This window comes from Rhinoderma darwinii, chromosome 5 (assembly GCF_050947455.1).
Source record: "Rhinoderma darwinii isolate aRhiDar2 chromosome 5, aRhiDar2.hap1, whole genome shotgun sequence".
Classification (NCBI taxonomy): domain Eukaryota; kingdom Metazoa; phylum Chordata; class Amphibia; order Anura; family Rhinodermatidae; genus Rhinoderma; species Rhinoderma darwinii.
Window position 1 is genome coordinate 172337736 of NC_134691.1, and position 20854 is coordinate 172358589.

The following is a 20854-nucleotide window of genomic DNA, read 5'->3' on the forward strand; positions in this document are numbered from 1 at the left end:
GGTCCATAATACACCATACAAAATAGCTCTCCTCTAGAAGGAATAAATGTTTTCTATCTAGTGCCACCTACAGATGTGTCCCCCCTTACATTTGCTTGAATTTAATTAAGGACTCCAATTTCTCGTGAAACAAATTCAATACGAAATTGCAACATTTTAGCAAAACCATTGACAGGCTGCAATTTACAACATAACTACTGGTTGACCACACAGACACATATAGAAGAGACATCTTGTGACAGAATATTGTGAAATCCTGTTTTAATAGCCAAACTGGAGAATCCCCTCTGTAGACAGCAATGTTTCAGATTGTTGTTCCTCATTAGTGCAGAGTAGGGTTCTGGTTGGCGAGTGAGATGCCTATGATAGAATACACTAAAGCATGCTACAATATTTTCATGTGACTCATGTGAATCAGTGAGAAAAAAAACCTTCATATGAAGTTGGAGGTACGCTGATGTACAGTATGGGCGCCCTCAAGACTATGGGCACTATATTACAGATCTATACGGAACTATAATATGGTTCATGATTTCTGAGAAACTAAAGTTTATCCTGAAACCGTAGTCATTTGTGACTGCTACAGCTAATCAGCAGTCACATGTTATAGTTACTGGCATTACCAATGTACTATTTTTTTATTATATAACCTTTGCTGCTAGCTTTTTATTTTCTTTTTACTCTCAAACAATACCTTTAACCTCTTCCCGCACCACGACATAACTGTTCTTCGTGGCGAGGCGTTACATCCCGCACCAGGACGTACAGTTAGGCTGGGTTCACACGTGGCGGAATTTCACTTAAATTCCGCTGCGGACACTCCGCAGCGTTAATCCGCAGCGGAGCCGTTTGTCCATTGACTTACACTTTAATTTAGCAGTGTTCGTTTAGACGAGGCGTAAAATTCCGCTGCGGAGCATAGGCTGCGGAGCGGAATTTGGTGTCCGCAGCATGCTCTGTCTGTTGCGGAGCAGTGGCGGACTCATGGCGGAATTTCTCCATTGACTTCAATGGAGATTCTAAATTCCGCAATGAAGTCCGCAGCTGTCATGCACATGTTATGTGTGCTGCGGATCCGTCTTGCTTTTTTAACTTGACATTTCTTCATTCTGGCTGGACCTATGTATTTCTAGGTCTACAGCCAGACTGAGGAAGTCAATGGGGCTCCCGTAATGACGGGAGCGTTGCTAGGAGACGTCTGTAAATAGTCACTGTCCAGGGTGCTGAAAGAGTTAAGCGATCGGCAGTAACTGTTTCTGCACCCGGGACAGTGACTACCGATCCCAATATACATGTATCTGTAAAAAAAAATGAAGTTCATACTTACCGAGAACTCCCTGCTTCTGTCTCCAGTCCGGCCTCCCAGGATGACGTTTCAGTCTAAGTGACGGCTGCAGCCAATCACAGGCTAATAACAGGCTGCAGCGGTCACATGGACTGCCGCGTCATCCAGGGAGATCGGGCTGGATGCCGAAGGAGGGACGCGTCACCAAGACAACGGGCGGTAAGTATGAATTTCTTTGACTTTCACAAGGGAAAGTGCTGTCCCTTCTCTCTATCCTGCACTGATAGGGAGAAGGGAAGTACTTTTACCGCAGTCCGCAGCAGCTAGTCCGCATCAATTTACTGCACATTTTCTGCAGATCCGCAGCAGAATCTGCAACGCAGATTCTGTGCGGCATTGATTCGGACAGTTGCGGAGGAAATCCGCCACGTGTGGTCATGCCCTTATTGAACTGTTCCCGGTAAGCACAGTGTCCGGGAACCGAGAGGTCAGCTGTCCCTGACTGTCCCTGACAGCTGACACTCCCCTGTTGCCGGCCAGTGGTGAAACGCCGACAAATTTGACAATTAACAAATGCGGCAATAGATAGTGATCGCCACATTTAAGTAGTTTGTAGCAGATCGGCACCCCACTATGCGATCGCGGGGGGCGACGATGATTGGCATGGCAACCGAAGGCCTGTCAATGGCCTCCGAGTCTGCCATGTGTTGAAGCTTATGAGGAGTAGCCTCCAGCTGGTCCTCATATGCTTTCTATCAGTGTCACTGTCAGCATCACACTGACAGTTATAATACATTACACTACCTACGCAGTGTCGCAGGTTTCAAGTCCCCTTGTGGGACAAAAAAAGTAAAAATGTATAAAAATGTTGTATAAAAGTGTAAAAATAAAAGTTATAAGTTAAAAAAAAACAAAAACTGACTTTTTTCCTATAATAATAATTTTGTTATAGGAAAAAAATTAAAACGCAAAGAAACTGTACACATATTTGGTATCACTGCGTTCAAAAAAGACCCAAACGATAAAACTATAGTGTTATTTTTCTCGCCCGGTGAACACCACAAAAAAAAAAATAGTGTCAGAATCGCTGTTTTTTGGTCACCACCCCTTCCATATTATAGAATAAAAAGTGATAAAAAATTTGCATGTACCCCAAAAAAGTACAAATAAAAAGTACAACCCATCCCACAAAATACCCATACACATCGTTTTTGACTGAAAAAATATAAAAAGTTATGACTCTCAGAATATGGTGACACAAAAAAGATATATATATATTTTTTTTAAAAGAGATTTTATTGTGCAAACGCTGCAAAACATAACAAAACTATATACATATGGTATCGCCGTAATCGTATCGACCCGCAGAATAAAGTAAAATTGTCATTTATAGCCCACGGCGAACACTGTAAAAAAAGAATAAAAAAATATTGTCAGAACTGCTGTTTTTTGGTCACCTTGCTTGCCAAAAAATGTAATAACAAGTGGTCAAAAAATGAAAAAACACCTGTGGGGATCAAAATGCTCACTACACCCCTAAAAATGCATTAAGGGGTATATTTTCCAAAATAGTGGTCACTACTTGGGGGTCTGTTTTACTATTTGACCTCCGAGCCCTGCAATTGTGGCCAATACTGTGATAATCATCAAAATAGGCCTCAAATGTGCATGTTGCTCCTCACTTCTGAGCCCTGTCATATGTCCTGGCAAATAATACATGCTCTGAGGGGTGTAGTTTCCAAAATGGGGTAACTTTTTCGGGGTTTTCACTGTACTCTGCTACCTCAGGGGTATTGCAAATGTGACATGGCGCCCCTAAAACAATCCAGCAAAATATGCATGCCAAATAACTGCGTTTCTGTGTCCTGCCGTGTGTCCAAACAGCAGTTTATGACCACATGTGGGGTATTGTCGGGAGAAATTGCTTTACAAATGTTGGGGTGCTTTGTCTCCTTTATCCCTTGTGAAAATTAAAAAATTCAACATATTAGTGGAAGAAATTTTGATATTAATTTTCATGGCCTAATTCTAATATATTCTGTAAAAGACCTGTGGGGTCTAAAAGCACACTATACCCCTAAATTGATTCCTTTAGAGGTGTAGTTTCACAAATGGGATCACTTTTGGGGTGTTTTCACTGTTTCACTGTCGCGTGTCCAAACAGCAGTTTATTACCACACATGGGGTCTTGCCGTGCTCTGAAGTGTTTGTTTTACAAATATTGTGGTGCTTTTTCTCCTTTATCTATCGTGAAAATGAAAAAATCTGGGCTATATGACAAAGCATTACAAAGTTTTTACCACATAAAGTAACCCATGTCAGTTTTGAAAAAATCGGTTGTATCCACAAGGCCAAAACAGGTTGTGCCCTGAAGGGGTTAAGAAAGCATCCAAGGCATGCTTGTTCCTCAAACTGAAGACAGTAATATTCTTATCCTCTTGTGCAGTTCTGCACCTGGACCCACCACTATTTTTTTTATCCTAGTTAAATGTAATTTTCCCTCTTCTCAAAAGAAAGTAGTGGACAACTTTTTATAGAAATCTTCAGTATTTTGGCAATCAAACACATGAAATAGCCTTTAAAGTAACAATAGACTTCGTTGGTTTCCTAAACAAAATTAAGTTTTAGCCATACTAACAAAGTGATTAGTGTGTCTCCAATAATTAAATATGATATCTCTTGCAGGCTGCCATATAATGGCTCTGTTTTGTACGGGGCCTTAATATGACTGCCATAGAGGTGTATAGGGCATTAAGGTGCCTCTGTATGGAAGACAGTGTTTTTTTTTTTTAATCGGTATCCATAAGAATATGACAGAAGGAAAATAGTGGCATGCTCCATTGGATGCCATACGCACAGAGCTTTTCTTCTCTGGTAGCGTTGCTTTTGGGAGAAGAGCTCTGTACATACAGCACCTTATGGAGCATGGTATAGTAGCACATGGAAGCCCTGTTACCGCTAACAATTTGAAATGAAGGTCTGTTGGACCCAGTTGTCTGGAAGGAGAGGAATCTGTGGGTCACCCAAGCTTGATGGCCCTGAAGGATTGCCTAATTTTACAACAATTTAGTTCTAACCTGCAAGGCTAAGAAAAAGGTAAAAGTGGGTGAGAAAGCCGGTTATGTAGCAGTTGCCTCTCTGCCTATACACGTTGGGATAATGTATAAAATAGTTTGTGTTAATTAGCTTGTATTTACCTTAAAGTTCATTAATGTATTTAGGTCATCTTCTAATGAGAAGTCTGTTACTTTGTAATTTACTTGTTTTAATTACTGATCTCCTGTAATTCCTGTAAAAAAAAGGCTAAACCACATAAAACCTAGGAACAGTCTGTGATCTGTGGAAAACAAAGTTATGCTAGGCAAAATAAGAATGGAATGTATATGTCACAAAGTATACCCATGATTTTAACGAATATATTTTAGCAACGTTTATAAAAATGTCATTCTGTAATGATTGTATATGCTTATTCTATCAACTATTTGGTGGGCAATAAAAACAAAATGTTATTCTTTGCTATATTTTGTAATAAAATATTAAATCTGTTAAAGTCATTTCAAAGTTACTTTTATGAAAAAAAATCTCAATAATATTTTTTTTTAGATAAAATTGAAGTCAATATGTCTAATATTATTACTGTAAACAAAACTTGAAGCTAGCAAAGTACAGCATACCACCTTGCCACGCACATAATTGGTGAATCTGCCACGCACATAATTGGTGAATTTTTTTCACTTTGAATAGTATAAAGGCTTAATAAACACTGCATGATTTAGGTATGAGGTCAAATAGGTACTTTGTGCGTCAGACCATAAGAAATAGACCTGAGGTCTTATTCACATGAACGTATTTCATGTGCGTGTGGTGTTCATTTAGATAACTGATAGAACACTGACCAATGCAATTCAATGGGGCTGTTCACACACACACACACACACACACACACACACACACACACAAACACACACACACATTTTTTAACGGAGCATACACTACCGATCAAATGATTGGGGTCACCCAGACAATTTTGTGTTTTCCATGAAAACTCACACTTACTGTATATTTATCAAATGAGTTGCAAAATGACTAGAAAATATAGTCAAGACATTGACAAGGTTAGAAATAATGATTTTTGTTTGAATAATAATTTTCTCCTTCAAACTTTGCTTTCGTCAAAGAATGCTCCATTTGCAGCAATTACAGCATTGCAGACCTTTGGCATTCTAGCTGTTAATTTGCTGAGGTAATCAGGAGAAATTTCACCCCATGCTTCCAGAAGGCCCTCCCACAAGTTGGATTGGCTTGATGGGCACTTCTTGCGTACCATACGGTCAAGCTGCTCCCACAACAGCTCTATGGGGTTGAGATCTGGTGACTGCGCTGGCCACTCCATTGCAGATAGAATACCAGCTGCCTGCTTCTTCACTAAATAATTCTTGCATAATTTGGAGGTGTGCTTTGGGTCATTGTCCTGTTGTAGGATGAAATTGGCTCCAATCAAGCGCTGTCCACAGGGTATGGCATGGCGTTGCAAAATGGAGTGATAACCTTCCTTATTCAAAATCCCTTTTACCTTGTACAAATCTCCCACTTTACCAGCACCAAAGCAACCCCAGACCATCACATTACCTCCACCATGCTTGACAGATGGCATCAGGCACTCTTCCAGCATCTTTTCAGTTGTTCTGCGTCTCACAAATGTTCTTTTGTGTGATCCAAACACCTCAAACTTCGATTTGTCTGACCATAACACATTTTTCCAATCTTCCTCTGTCCAATGTCTGTGTGCTTTTGCACATATTAATCTTTTCCATTTATTAGTCAGTCTCAGATATGGCTTTTTCTTTGCCACTGTGCCCTGAAGGCCAGCATCCCGGAGTCGCCTCTTCACTGTAGACGTTGACACTGGCGTTTTGTGGGTACTATTTAATGAAGCTGCCAGTTGAGGACCTGTGAGGCGTCTATTTCTCAAACTACAGACTCTAATGTACTTGTCTTGTTGCTCAGTTGTGCAGCGGGGCCCCCACTTCTCTTTCTACTCTGGTGAGAGCCTGTGTGTGCTGTCCTCTGAAGGGAGTAGTACACACCGTTGTAGGAAATCTTCAGTTTCTTGGCAATTTCTCGCATGGAATAGCCTTCATTTCTAAGAACAAGAATAGACTGTCGAGTTTCACATGAAAGCTCTCTTTTTCTAGCCATTTTGAGAGTTTAATCGAACCCACAAATGTAATGCTCCAGATTCTCAACTAGCTCAAAGAAGGTCAGTTTTATAGCTCCTCTAAACAGCAAAACTGTTTACAGTGGTGCTAACATAATTGCACAAGGGTTTTCAAGTGTTTTCTAATCATCCATTAGCCTTCTAACACAGTTAGCAAACACAATGTACCATTAGAATTCTGGAGTGATGGTTGCTGGAAATGGGCCTCTATACACCTATGTAGATATTGCATTAAAAAACAGACGTTTGCAGCTAGAATAGTCATTTAGCACATTAACAATGTATAGAGTGTATTTTTGATTAATTTAATGTTATCTTCATTGAAAAAAACTGTGCTTTTCTTTCAAAAATAATGACATTTCTAAGTGACCCTAAACTTTTGAACGGCAGTGTATGTCCGTTGCGGGAAACTCACCGCGTGTCCTATTCTAGTCCGTTTTTGGGAATCAGACATACCCATTGAAGTTGCTAAAGAGATGCTGAGAGAAAAAAAAGTGCTTGCAGAGGAGGAACACAGATGAGAAAACAGATGGCACACGAAAACCACACACAGCGGATTTTCAGCTACGAATTCATTGTGGAGAATCCGCAGCGTTTTACAGTAGCAGCAGTGTTGGTGAGATTTCATCAAATCTCGTCCCCACACTGCGGGAAAATGCAGCCGAAAAAAAACGCAAATAAATTGACTTGCGGTGAAGTTTCTTCAACCGCAGCATGTCCATAAATGCTGATTATTTACAGCTCTTCCGTTTCGGGTTTTCCCATAGAATTCAATGGGGTGCTTAAACCCACAACAAAGCAGTGTGCGTTGCTATATTTGCAACAGAATCACAGCGATTACACTCCAAAAATCGCAAGTAAGAAAACAAATAATAAAGATATACTTACCCAGAGTTCCCTGCTTCTTCTCCAGTCTGGATTACGTTGCAGTCCATGTGACCGCTGCAGCCAATCTCAAGATGGAGGGTGTAAGCATGTACAATGTGGTGCAATTTTCCGGACAGCATTCCCTGCGGTGTATCCGCACTGAATATGCTGTGTGTGTTCCTACGCTGATTTAGCACGGACAGTAATATGAATGAAAAACAGCCGATTTTTTCCGGAAAGAAATCGGACACGCCCATATGAATAAGGCCTTAATTAGCTCTAAATGGGGTTATCTTTCGCTGGACCTTTTATTTCCTTAAGGTCATGAACAGACGTGGCGTATTTCTTCCGCCACTGTCCGCATCAACGCCGCACATAATCTGCGTTGCAGATTCTGTTGCGGCTCTGCCTAAAATGGGCATTAAATTGATGCGGACTAGCCGTTGCGTATTGAGGTGAATTTACTTCCCCTCTCTCTATCAGTGCAGGATAGAGAGAAGGGACAGCCCTTTCACTAGTAAAAGTAAAAGAATTTCATACTTACCGGGCCGTTGTCTTGGTGACGCGTCCCTCTTTCGACATCCAGCCCGACCTCCCTGGATGACGCGGCAGTCCATGTGACCGCTGCAGCATGTGATTGGCTGCAGCCGTCACTTGGGCTGAAACGTCATCCCGGGAGGCCGGACTGGAGGAAGAAGCAGGGAGTCCTCGGTAAGTATGAACTTCTATTTTTTTAACAGGTTGATGTGTATTGTGATCGGAAGTCACTGTCCAGGGTGCTGAAACAGTTACTGCCGATCGTTTAACTCTTTCAGCACCCTGGACAGTGACTATTTACTGACGTCGCCTAGCAACGCTCCCGTAATTACGGGTGCACACACGTAGTCACCCGTAATTATGGGAGCCCCATTGACTTCTATGGGCCTGCCCGTGCCGTAATAACGGCCCGTGATTACGAGCGTTTCTACGTTAGTGTGCATGGGGCCTCAGTCTGGCTGTAGACCTAGAAATACATAGGTCCAGCCAGAATGAAGAAATCTCATGTTCGTAAAACAAATACGCTACGCAGCATACATAACATCTGCGGACTTCATTGCGGAATTTTGACTCTCCATTGAAGTCAATGGAGAAATTCCGCAATGAGTCCGCAACAAGTCCGCTACACGTCCACAACAGCCAGTGTATGCTGCGGACACCAAATTCCGCACCGCAGCCTCTGGTCCGCAGCGGAGTTTTCCGCAAAGTGTAAACGAACCTCACTAAAAATCTGTGGAAAGTAATGGAGAAACGTGTACGCTGCGGATTTCCGCAGCGGACTGTCCGCAGCAGAATTCCAGAGCAATTCCGCCACGTCTGGTCATGCCCTTATTGTGTCAGAACCTGAGTCAACCAGAGGATCCTTTGGTACTTTATATATATATATATACACAGAGAGAGAGAGAGAGAGATATTATTAATAAATGTTAGTAAATCATACATTTCAAACTGAACTTCAGTGACCAAGGATAGTGGGGCAAATTCTGAAACAGAATGACAGTCCGCAGTGGAATTCTGCAGCAGCCGTTTTTTACATTTGTTTCTGCACATTTTTAGGAAACTTGCTTCAGACCATGCAGAAAATAACTGTGCGGAAATCAGGCTGCGGTGCAGAATTTTCCCTCCGCAGCATGCTCATTATATTGCAGAGAAGCAGCGGAATTTTACTGCGGATTTCAGCCTTTGCAATGCAAAAACTGAAATCTGTGGCAAGTCGGCTGTGTTTTCGGCAACGTCTGAATTACCTGTCAAATATGCAAATGTTGGTGCAGATTCGTTGCATAATTGCCTCGAATCTGCACCAACATTTACAGCAGAAATATTCTGCCACGTGTGAACGTGGCCTAAAGTGGCTAGCAGCAGCTTGTCTCTACCCTATTGAATAAACATGAGCGCTTGGCTCAGTTGTTTCCACTCCTATAACACCTGAAAAATATAAATTTCATTTCTCAGCATCTCACGTTTTTTATGTATGACACATTGTACTGATATACTGATATACAATTAGCATAATTTTGGTACTTTGTGAATGTAGAATTCCCATTTTACTATTTCACAAGCAGAGCAAATAAATTAAACATTTGCATCATGGTGTTCAAAATGAGAGGGAAATATGAGTTCACTCAGCCTTTTATTCAAAAACTGTTGCAGTGAATGAGATTAATAGCTGTAGAGTTGAAGTTGGAGGGATACAATGAGGATAATGATGAGGCTCAATGCAAGGAGAGTCATTCAGGATGCAATGTCAGCTAAGTTGTCATCAAGAGAGCACCTGAAAGGTCATGTCGCTAGTATTGCTTCTGACCCACAGGGTGTACAAGCAACCAAAGACTGTGGTGAGAAGAGTAAATCATTTTTTGATCATTCCATGCATGCATAGTTTCAGCTGACGACCAGATGAAAAAATCCAATGTGACAAATTACTTTTTTGGCAGACAGCAGCCTGCCTTTGGCCATCATGACCGATCCTTTGCTTTGCGTGAAATTTAGAAAAAAATAATTGTCCGAACTGGACAAAGTCGACCATTTGTGCCCCCCAGTAATGAGGATTTGCAGAGAGCTGCTGACCAACAAGTCTTTTCTAACCCTCTAATTCAGGAGGTAAATTGAATTGATTATACAGCTTTTAAAGGTCACTAGATTAACTCTTTATGGGCATTGTGTAAAAAATTTATTGTTCATTTTCATTATTTCAAACTATAGTAATTTATACTTTTTTGTAAGGAACATACTTCAGCTGATACTACAGCATTTGTGTCCTGGTAGAGTAGTATAACCAAATATGCACACTAGCGCAGCTAGAAATGATTTATAATCACAATACCACAAATACTGTAAATAGATTTTGGTTGGCATATATATCTATCTATTATTGTTGTTGTGTTTCTTTTATTTATGTTATTCTAAAGGTGAAAAAATATGATCATGCTTGCTAAATGTCAGAAATGTATTGCTTAAAGAGGCTCTGTCCCCAGTTTCATACTTCCCTATCTCCTACCAAATCTAATAAACGCTTTGATGTAGGTAACTACTGTGTTATTTTGTTTTTTTAAAACGTTTATTAGTGACAAAGTTCTGATCATTTTTACATTTATGCTAATTTTTCTATATGCCCAAGTGGGTATTGTAAAGAACAGCGTATGACGCTGACCAATCAGTGTCTTACACTTCCCTTCATTCATGCCCAGCTTTATTCAAAGCACAGCGTGATCCCACGAGATCACACTGTGACGTCACTTACTCCTGCAGTTCCTTCACCAGAGCGATGGGAGAATGACCAGACATCGTCTCCAGACATGCCAGGACGATTATCCTCATCAACAGCAGTCCTGGCACTGCTGGATGCGTTGTCTGGTCATTCTCCCGTCGCTCCGGTGAAGGAACTGCAGGAATACGTGAAGTCACAACAGTTGGGCATTTAGAAAAATTTGCATGAATCTAAAAATTATCAGAACTTTGTTAATACTAAAGTTTTTTTCAAAAACAAACAAACAAAAAAAAACCAGTAGTTATCTACATCAAAGCTTTATTAGATTAGGTAGAAGATAGAGACGTATCAAACTGGTGACAAAGCCTTTTTAAGCTTACTGGTCTACAATTACCCAGGGAAGACCTAAAACCCTTTTTGAAAATTGGCACCACAATTGCCCTGCACTATTGCCACTATACCAGTCAATAAAGAATCTCTGAATATTATGAACAGAGCCTCTTTAATTTTAAATGAATATGTCTAATATCGATTTTAGTAGAAACAATAGAAATGTCAGATGAGCCCATGAGCCCTATATTATGCATGACACTGGACATAGCCATGGCAATCGGAATGAAAGCATCCATTGTTGACATTTCTGGCTGCATACAGAGAATTGGACTACTGACAAAATGGATAGGGATTTAATAGCAAAGTAAATTTTCTTTTATTGCGTAACTAAACAGAAAAACTCGTTTACAGTTCTTTTTTATTGTCTGTGCTTATGAATACCAGTGAAGTTTTCAAGATACACTGCTTTAATTATTTATAATATGGGCATTATGTTTTTGAATATTTACATTTTTCTTTTTACTAGTTGTGATACGTTTATAGACCAACTGATTTAGACATTTTAATTTTTCTTTTTACTAGTTGTGATACGTTTATAGACCGACTGATTTAGACATTGTTATAACCCTGTTGTACAAAAAATATATACTTAGCAGGGATTAATTTTGTCTGCAGGTACAATATCCTATGAATGCCAAATATTTAGTAGTTTTCTCAAATCATGTTATTTAATCAGTGTTACACAGAAACTATAATGTGACATTTTACAGTAAAATAATTATGTAAATAGTATAGCAAGATGAGAGAATCTTTAAAATGTCATGTTTCCTTTGATTCTTCAATATGTGAATTACTTTAGTTTACTCCAAATCGGATACCTGGTGAATAGATTCTAACACCTAGTATATTATGGTAATAACTATGAAAAATAGTTAACGAATAAATGTATGTTATAGCAAGTGTCCTTACACATATACGCAAGTATTTATCTTATCTTTTTTTTTTTTTTTTATATAGCTCCATTCAGATCAAGATAAAGGAGATGACAGTCTGAAATATATCCTCTCAGGAGATGGGGCTGGAACACTTTTTGTCATTGATGAGAGAACAGGTGACATTCATGCCACACGACGAATTGACAGAGAAGAAAAAGCCTTTTACACCTTGCGTGCCCAAGCAATAAATAGAAAGACGAGGAGACCTGTGGAACCAGAGTCTGAGTTTGTCATAAAGATACATGACATTAATGATAATGAGCCCACTTTTCTAGAGCACATTTATACTGCCAGTGTCCCTGAAATGTCTGATCTTGGTAAGAAACATATTTGTCTCTCAGCTTGCATTCTGCATATTCGTGGTTGCTTGTATTCTTAAAAGACAAAAGTTTTGCTTAAAAATTCAAATAAATGATATAACCAAGGTTTGGAAAAAGACATAAATTTTATATTTTTGCAAGAATAATAGGCAAAAATAAGTTTACGTAGGTACTTACATACTTCTTTACCGAAAGATTACAGTCATTCAGCATTCACTGTTATATTTAAAGACTAATAGTTTACAATCTATTGTTAAGGATCAGGTTTTTTGACATTCATTTTCATAGGGTTTTTGTTTTTTTGTTCAAAGATATGGAAACAAAATATCACAAGAGACAAGCACAAAAAGAAATAGGTGTAGCAAAGTAAGAGCACAGGATTGAAGACTATACAAGGATTTCATACTTCAAAAGAATAGCTGCAGTCAACCAGATACAAAGCATAAGAGAGACCAAATGGAGAGGAAGAGAACAAAGAGAACCTTAATAAGCAGAGAAAATTTTAAAAATATGGGTCTTGTCTGAATTGCCTAGAACAGGTTGCAGATGAAGGTGATGATCATACAGGACTTGCAACTTATAGATAAGTACCATGTGAAAGTAAAGGAGCCCAAGTATCTTTGTATCTATGACAGGAGTGAGACCTAATAGTAAGCAATTGTTCCATATGGTGGTTAAAATGATGAATGTTTGTCACATCTTTGATGGCAGCAAGAATTATGTGGCCTTCAGCTGTGTTTGAAAAAGAAGGAATCTGATTCACGATAATAAAGCACAGTCAGTGACACTAAAATGAGAGAAGGGAGGGAAAATTATTTGAAAGAAGTAAAAACTTGGGTTCAAAATAGCTTTTGTAAGCCACAATTTTCAGTTTAGCTAGAAGTAGGGAACAAATGAAAGTGTGTATGACTGTAGGATCAAATTATTCAGGGTTTGTTTGTAGTCTGTTATCATGGTGACCCATAGGCTTGCAAAAGAGCTATGCAACCAAAACTATAAGATATGTAGACTATTTGCAAAGTTTCTCAAGTTTTCATTGTGTATTACAGCTGACACCCGGAACTAACACCCAAGAACAGCGATCACACTGTTCCTGGCCGTCTAACCCCTCAAATGCTGGGTTCAATCATGACTGCAGCATCTGAGGTGTTAAAAGAGGGGGGCAGTCGCCTCTGACAGCTCATCGCCCTCCCCCGCCGCAATGCAATTGCGGGGTGCGGATGGTTGTCATGGTAGCCCAGGGGCCTACTGAAAGTCCCTGGGTCTGCCTTCACTAAGCCTCTAATGATTGTTTAGGGGACTAATAAAATGTTTTAAAAAAAGGTTAAATAAAGTTATTAGTAGTGAAAAAAAATATTAAAAGTTCAAAAAAAAAACTTTTCCCATTCTGTCGCTCAATCGACAAAAAAATAAAAAAGTTATGGCACAAATTTTTCTTTTAACAATTACTTTTTTCTTTGTAAAAGTAGTAAAATAGAAAAAAATTTTTGTAACACCATAATCGTATTGAGCCACAAAATAAAGTTAAGATTACATTTTTACCGCATGTTGAAAGCCCAAAAAATAATGGAGGAATCCAAGTTTTTTCCAATTTCAGGCCGCAAAGAATTTGATTTTCAGTTTCCCAGTACATTATATGGTACTTCAAAGTGCTAATAGAATCTACAACTCCTACCGCAAAAAAATAAACCCTCACACCACTCTATTGACGGAAAAATAAAAAAGTTATGGCTCTTGGAAGGTTGGAGTAAAAAACTAAAACGAAAAAGCAAAAAATGGCTCAGTCCTGAAAGGACCACAACTGGGAAAACGTTAAATTGCATATGATAAATTAAAGTACGTAAGTAGGACTGAGTTTATACTTTATTTTAATGATGTTTTTGCTATTTCACTGTTTTTATGTTCAACAACTTTTGATATAAACAGACATAGTTACATAGTTAGTACAGTTGAAAAAATAAATATGTCCATCAAGCCCAACCAAGGGATGGGAGAAAGGAAAGGGATATGGGTAAACTATAGAACTTTGTTTTACTCCTATTAATCCTGCTTAAGGTTATAAAACAAAATTCTAATTCTATATGTTGACATATCACTTTAACCACTTGCCGACACAGGACGAGAATACTCGTCCTGAGCGGTGGGTACTTTGCGCATTATGATGAATATTCCCGTCCTGTATGACAGCCGTGTCCGCGCGTGATTAGGAGCGAGTTAACGGCTGTAATACATAGCCGAATCCCCGCTCTAATGACAGAGAGAAAAGAAACCTCTTCTCTCTGCCGTTAACCCCTTGAATGCCGCGATCAAAGCTAATCGCAAAATTCAAAGTAAATAAGAGAGAGGGGACTGCCCTTTGATTGCGTCACTAAAAATCCCTGCGACGTGATCAAAGCCCATGAATTACATGGTCAGACAGCCCAGGGTCCATTGAAGGACCCCAGGGCTTTCTGACCATATTTCTTGTTGTTAAGGCACACTGAGGTATGCCCTAACAACTGCCTGTGTACAATCAGTACACAGGCTAATGTACTGGCATATAGATATATACCAGAACATTACAGTTAAAAAATAAAAATCAAAATGAAAAATCCTTCTATGGGATTAAAATAAAAAGTTAAATTAATTTAAAAAATAATAATTTTAAATAAATAAAAAATTGTTTAAAAAATAGACAGAAATTTATATTTTTTTAAATAAATAAACCTTTTTCAAATATAAGTCCCAAAATTTGAAATAATATAGACATATTTGATATCTCAACGACCATAACAACCTGTGCAACAAATGTATAAATGCATATTGTTTATGATGATCGGTGTATGGTGTAAAAAAATAAAATAGTAAAACTGCAGCGGAACTGCTCTTTTTCTGCATTTTCGCCAAAATAAAAGTTTATATAAATTAAACCATAATGTATTTTTACCAAAAAATGGTACCTGCATAAAGTACAACTCGTCCCGCAAAAAAACAAAGTCTCATACAACCACATCATACAAAAAATAAAAAAGTTATGAGCTTGGGGATGCAAAGAGGGAAATATAAAAAAAAATTGTTCTGTCCTCAAGGCCAAAATTCTCCGTGTCCTTAACCCCTTAATGACCAGGCCATTTTGCCCGTTAATGACCAAGGATTATTTTTTGTTTTTTCACGGTCGCACTCCAAGAGTCGTAATTTTTTTTTCAGTCCGTCAACATAGCCGTATAAGGACTTGTTTTTTGCGGGACGAGTTTTATTTTGTAATTGCGCCATTTTTAGATGCTTATAATATATCGATTAACTTTTATTAACTTTATTTTAGGAGAGAATTGAAAATAAGCAGATATTCCAGCATTGATTTTCACGTTATAAATTTACACCATTTACTATGCAGCGTAAATAACATGTTAACTTTATTCTATGGGTTGGCACAATTAAGGGGATACCAAATATGTAAAGGTTTTATATGTTTTCCTATGTTTGCACAATAAAAAACTTTTTAGAAAAAAATTACTTGTTTTTGCGTTGCCACATTTCAAGAGCCGTAACTTTTTTATTTTTCCGTCAATGTGGCCGTATGTGGGCTTGATTTTTGCAGGCCAAGGTGTAGTTTCATTAGCACTATTTTGGGGTACATAGGACTTATAGATTAACTTTTATTTAATTTTTTATGGCCTCTGGCATGGCCTAACAGACATTTGCTGAAGGCAGACCTGGGGGCCTTTGATAGGTTCCCTGCTGCCATGGAAACCCGATGGTGCCCCGCAATTTCTTTGCGGGGGCGCCGATGGGGGGACAGAGGGAGCTCCCTCCCTCTGTCAAACACATTAGATGTCGCTGTCGCTATTGGCAGCGGCTTTTAACGGGTTAAACTGCCGGAATCAGAGCGCGCTTCGATTCCGGCAGTTGTGGCAGGAGCCAGGCTGTGTATAACAGCCGTGCTCCTGCCGATGATCGCGTGGGTACACTGGCAGTACCTGCGCGATCAGAGGACGGATATATCCATTCTTTTGCGGAAACTAACTCCTGCACAGGACGGATATATCCGTCCTTCGTCGTAAAGGGGTTAAGGAGTTAAAGAAAAAAAGCCTACACTGGTGCAACATAGGGCATCATCTCGCGATAAAAAGGAGAGGCAGCAAAGTGAGAGGTGTACACTCACCTGGTGGCATCGTGCTGAGGGCACGACAACTTGATAGTCAAAAACATGTATATGTAGTCCAATTGCTAGTTTGGAGACTGCTAGCCACGGGTCTTTCGGGGTGAAGAGCTTGTCCCAGACAGAGAATAAGCAGTATTGAATGCTGAGATGCACTAGGATATTCTGAGTGCAAGATGGCGAAAAATGACCCTTTACAAAGGCGCTGTTAGTTTTGCGGTATTAAGGATTATACATTACATAATACATTATATAAATCTGTCTGATGAAGCAGTCGGTCTAGCTTTGAAACGTGTTGCGTGTATGTCTCCAGAGAATCATCCTTAATACCGCAAAGAGAATATCCTAGGGCATCTCAGCATTCGATACTGCATATATTGACATAGGCGTTCATATTTTTTTGTTCTAAGAATGTATCTTAGCCTTTTTTAAAGCCATCTACTGTTCCTGCTGTGACCAGCTCCTGCGGTGACTATTCCATAGATTCACAGTTCTTATGGTAAAAATTGCATGTCAGTTCTGGAGATTTAAACTTTTTTTCCCCAGACGTATGGAGTGCACGCTTGTCTTTTGAGGGGATTTTACATCCCTTTTCAAGGCTTAATAAATGTAATTATATTAGTCTCTCCTTATAACTAAAATTATCCATGTCCCTTATTAGTTTAGTTGCTTTTCTTTATATTTTTTCCAACTCATCATCCTTTCTATAAACTTGAGCCCAAACTGAACTGCATATTCTAGGCCTTTTAAAAAAAGTAACTCTCCCTCTTTTACTTCCCCTTGGACATATGGTACATGCAGATTATTAGTACCCAGATATATAACTTCACATTTATCCACATTAAACATTATTTGTCAAGTGGATGCCCAATCACTCAGTGTATCCAAGTTGACTTGTAATTTCTTAAAATCTTCCACAGACTGAACTATGTTTGCTTGTTGTTATGCTTGTTGTTTTCTCCTTGTCATTAATAAATAAGTTGAATAATAGTGGTCCCAGCACTGAACCCTGGGGTAGACCACTTATAACCGGGGACCATTCAGAGTAGGAATCATTGACCACAACTCTCTGGATAGGGTCCTCGAGCCAATTCTCAATTCAATTACAAGTTATACTTTCTAAACCTATAGTCCTTAATTTACCTATTAGACGTGTATGAGGGACAGTGTCAAATGTCTTTGCAAAGTCCAAAAACACTATATCCACAGCGGCCCCTCTGTCCAGGTTTCTACTCACCTGTTCATAAAAACATATCAGGTTGGTTTGCCAACTTCTGTCCTTAGTAAAATTGATCTGGCTGTCGCTTATAATACTAGTTTTTTTTCCACATACTCCTGTATATAGTGCCCTAAGAAACTCTCAAACATTTTTTCCATTATGGATATTAAGATTACTGGTTTAAAACTACCTGGGAAAGACCTAAAGCCCTTTTTAAAAATAGGCACCACATTTGCCCTGCGCCAGTCCCCTGGCACTATACCAGTCACTAGAGAATCTCTAAATATTATGAATAGAGATGAGCGAACTTATGAAAAGTTCGGTTCGGCTGGTTCGCCGAATTTCACGAAAAAGTTTGATTCGGACCGAACTAGTTCTGACCGAACCTGTAATTTCCGTGCGCCGAGCATGGTACTGCCCAGGGTGCTGAAAGAGTTAATGGGCTGCACTAACTCTTTCAGCAACCTTGACAGTACCATGCTCGGCGCGCGGAAAATAAAATTTTAATGTAATAAAAAAAAAAAAAAAATACGTTCATACTTACATTCCTCCTGTCCGGCCTCCAGCGATGACGTTTCATCCATGTCGCCGCTGCAGCCAATCACAGGCTGTAGTGGCGGTAACGCACGTCACGTGACCGCCTCTGCAGCCAATCATAGGCTGCCGCGGCCGCTGCAGCCAATCACAGGCTGCCGCGGCCGCGAATCACAGGAATAAGTGAACTAAGGCCTCATGCACACAAACTTATTTTTTTCCTCCTGTAAATACTGGCGTAAATACGGGTCCTTTGTCACACGTATTCGACCCGTATTCCACCAGTATTTATGGACCCGTGCCTGTAAATACAGGTCCGGTGTCACCAGTATTCCACCCATATTTATGGACCCGTTTTCTCTGCACTAAATGGCAGCCCGTTCTCTCTATCAGTGCTGGAAAGAGAGAAGGGGCAGCCCTTTCGGGCAGAGTTTCCGCAGCGATTGAAAGTAAAATAAGTTCATACGTACCGTTGTCTTGGTGACGCATTCCTCTTTTGACATCCAGTCCAACCTCCCTGGATGACGCGGCAGTCCATGTGACCGCTGCAGCCTGTGATTGGCCTGTGATTGGCTGCAGCGGTCACATGGGATGAAACGTCATCCCGGGAGGCCGGATTGGAGGAAGAAGCAGGCAAGTTAACTTTTAATACTTTTAACTCCAGCGATAGTCACTGTCCCGGGTGCTGAAAGAGTTACTGACGATCAATTAACTCTTTCAGCACCCTGGACAGTGACTAGCCCCTGACGTCGCCTAACAACGCTCCCATAATTACGGGTGCACACACGTAGCCACCCATAATTACGGGAGCCCATAGGCTTCTATGGGCCTGCCCGTGCCATTATTATGGCCTGAAATAGGATATGTTCCATATATTTCAACGACACGGGCACCTTCCCGTAAGCATACAGGAAGATACCCATGGCCAATAGAAGTCTATGGGCCCGTAATTACGGGTGTTTTTACGTTTGTGTGCATGAGGCCTAAGTTCTTTGTTCACATTTATTTTATTTTATTTAGCTTGGTCCATGTCTACATTTAGTCAACTGAGTATATTAATCAATGTATTAACAGCACTGGCACCACCTACATCAGCTGCTCTTTCCTCTGTTCTATATACAGAGCTGAAGAACCCATTTAGTAACTCTCCATTACCACTATTTAGAAGTCCTACTGTACATGTTCTGACCTTGTTTATTTTTTTTGCATTTATATAAGATTTTTTGAGATTTTTTTTCTGCTATCTCTGGCCACCTGACTTTCATTTAGTATTTTTGCTGATTTTATTACTTTTTTACAGATTTTATTAAGTTCTTGTAATTTTCAAAGGCTAACGCTGAACCCTCAGATTTGTATTTTTTTAAAATCCCATTTTATAGTAATTTATTGCCCTCTTAACAGATGGTGTAAGCCACATGGCGTTTAATTTTAATTGTTTATACTTGTTACCTATAGTAAGACAATTTGCAGTGCAATTACCCAAAGTAGATTTTAAGCACTCCCATTTAACATTTGTACTATTATTTGACATTGGTTGTTTCCAGTCTTTGTCCTCAAGTGCACCTCTCAACCTAGGAAAATTGGCTTTCTTAAAATTAAGTATTTTTGCCCTCCCAGCCTGTGTTTGTTTTTTACAGTATAGGTAAATTGCAATTATATTGTGGTCACTGTTACCGAGGCTTTCACAAATATTGACATTCCCTACAAGCTTTGCATGATTAGAAATGACCAGATCCAACAGAGCTTCACCTCTAGTCAGTTCTTCCACACACTGGGCCATACAATTATTCTTCAACAAGTAGAGAAATTTTCTCCACTTTGCAGTTAAAGCAGAACCATGACACCAATTAATAGTAGTTAAAATCTCCCATTATCACTACGTTACCAGCCTGTGCAGCCCGCCCCATCTGTTTACATACAGGCCTTCCAGCTACTCAGTAATGTTGGAGAAACTATAGATTATACCAAAAATTATTTTTGTTTATCTCCTTTTGTAATTCCACTCACAAGGTTTCAACCTCCCCACAATCTGCACCCATTGTTGTATCGTTCACACTCACCCTTAGATCACTTCTAAGGGCTCTTTCACACCGGCCAATTATCGGGCAAATGAGCGTTCACAGAAATGACCAAAATATTATTGTTGTCGGCAGCGCATCTCCCTCTGCAAACAGTGAGATGCGCTGCCAACATGATAGCAATGTATGGGGATGAGCAATCAAAGTAACGATCGCTCCTCCCCATACTAGCTCCTTGTAAAAGAAAAAAAAGCGCCTAACAACGAGCTGTCTCATTGATTGGCGCTCGATTACATGGCCCACGTCGGACCGTGTAAAAGTACCTTAACATGCAGACATACTCAACTGCATTTCCTATATACCCTGTCTTTTCAAAACTGTGTGAAATTCTGAGTATATACAGCACAATGATGTAAAGAGTCTAGCCATGTTTCAGCAACACCAACTATATAGATATGTTCCCCCAATATCAAGTCCTCAAGCTCCCCCATTTTCCTGGTAGACTTCTCACATTTGTGAACATACTTTTTAAGTTGCCTTCCAAATTTTCACATTCAGTATCAGGAATTATATCATACGCAAGGGAAATATAAGTATTTAGGAAAATTGTCTTGCTTGTTAGAATTTATTTTTGTCAAATAAGCTGTTCTGAAAGCTTTACAAAAAGCTTTACTAAAGTTTAC

General features: G+C 39.6%; 1 protein-coding gene across 1 annotated transcript in view; it reads left to right on the forward strand.

Annotated features, from left to right (window-relative positions):
* Positions 1-20854, forward strand: part of LOC142651721 (cadherin-10-like) — a 427614-nt gene that overhangs the window by 298056 nt on the left and 108704 nt on the right. The window contains exon 3 of the mRNA XM_075826750.1: positions 11965-12259. Within this exon, the coding sequence (XP_075682865.1) occupies positions 11965-12259 (295 nt within the window). The remainder of the gene's footprint in view (positions 1-11964; positions 12260-20854) is intronic.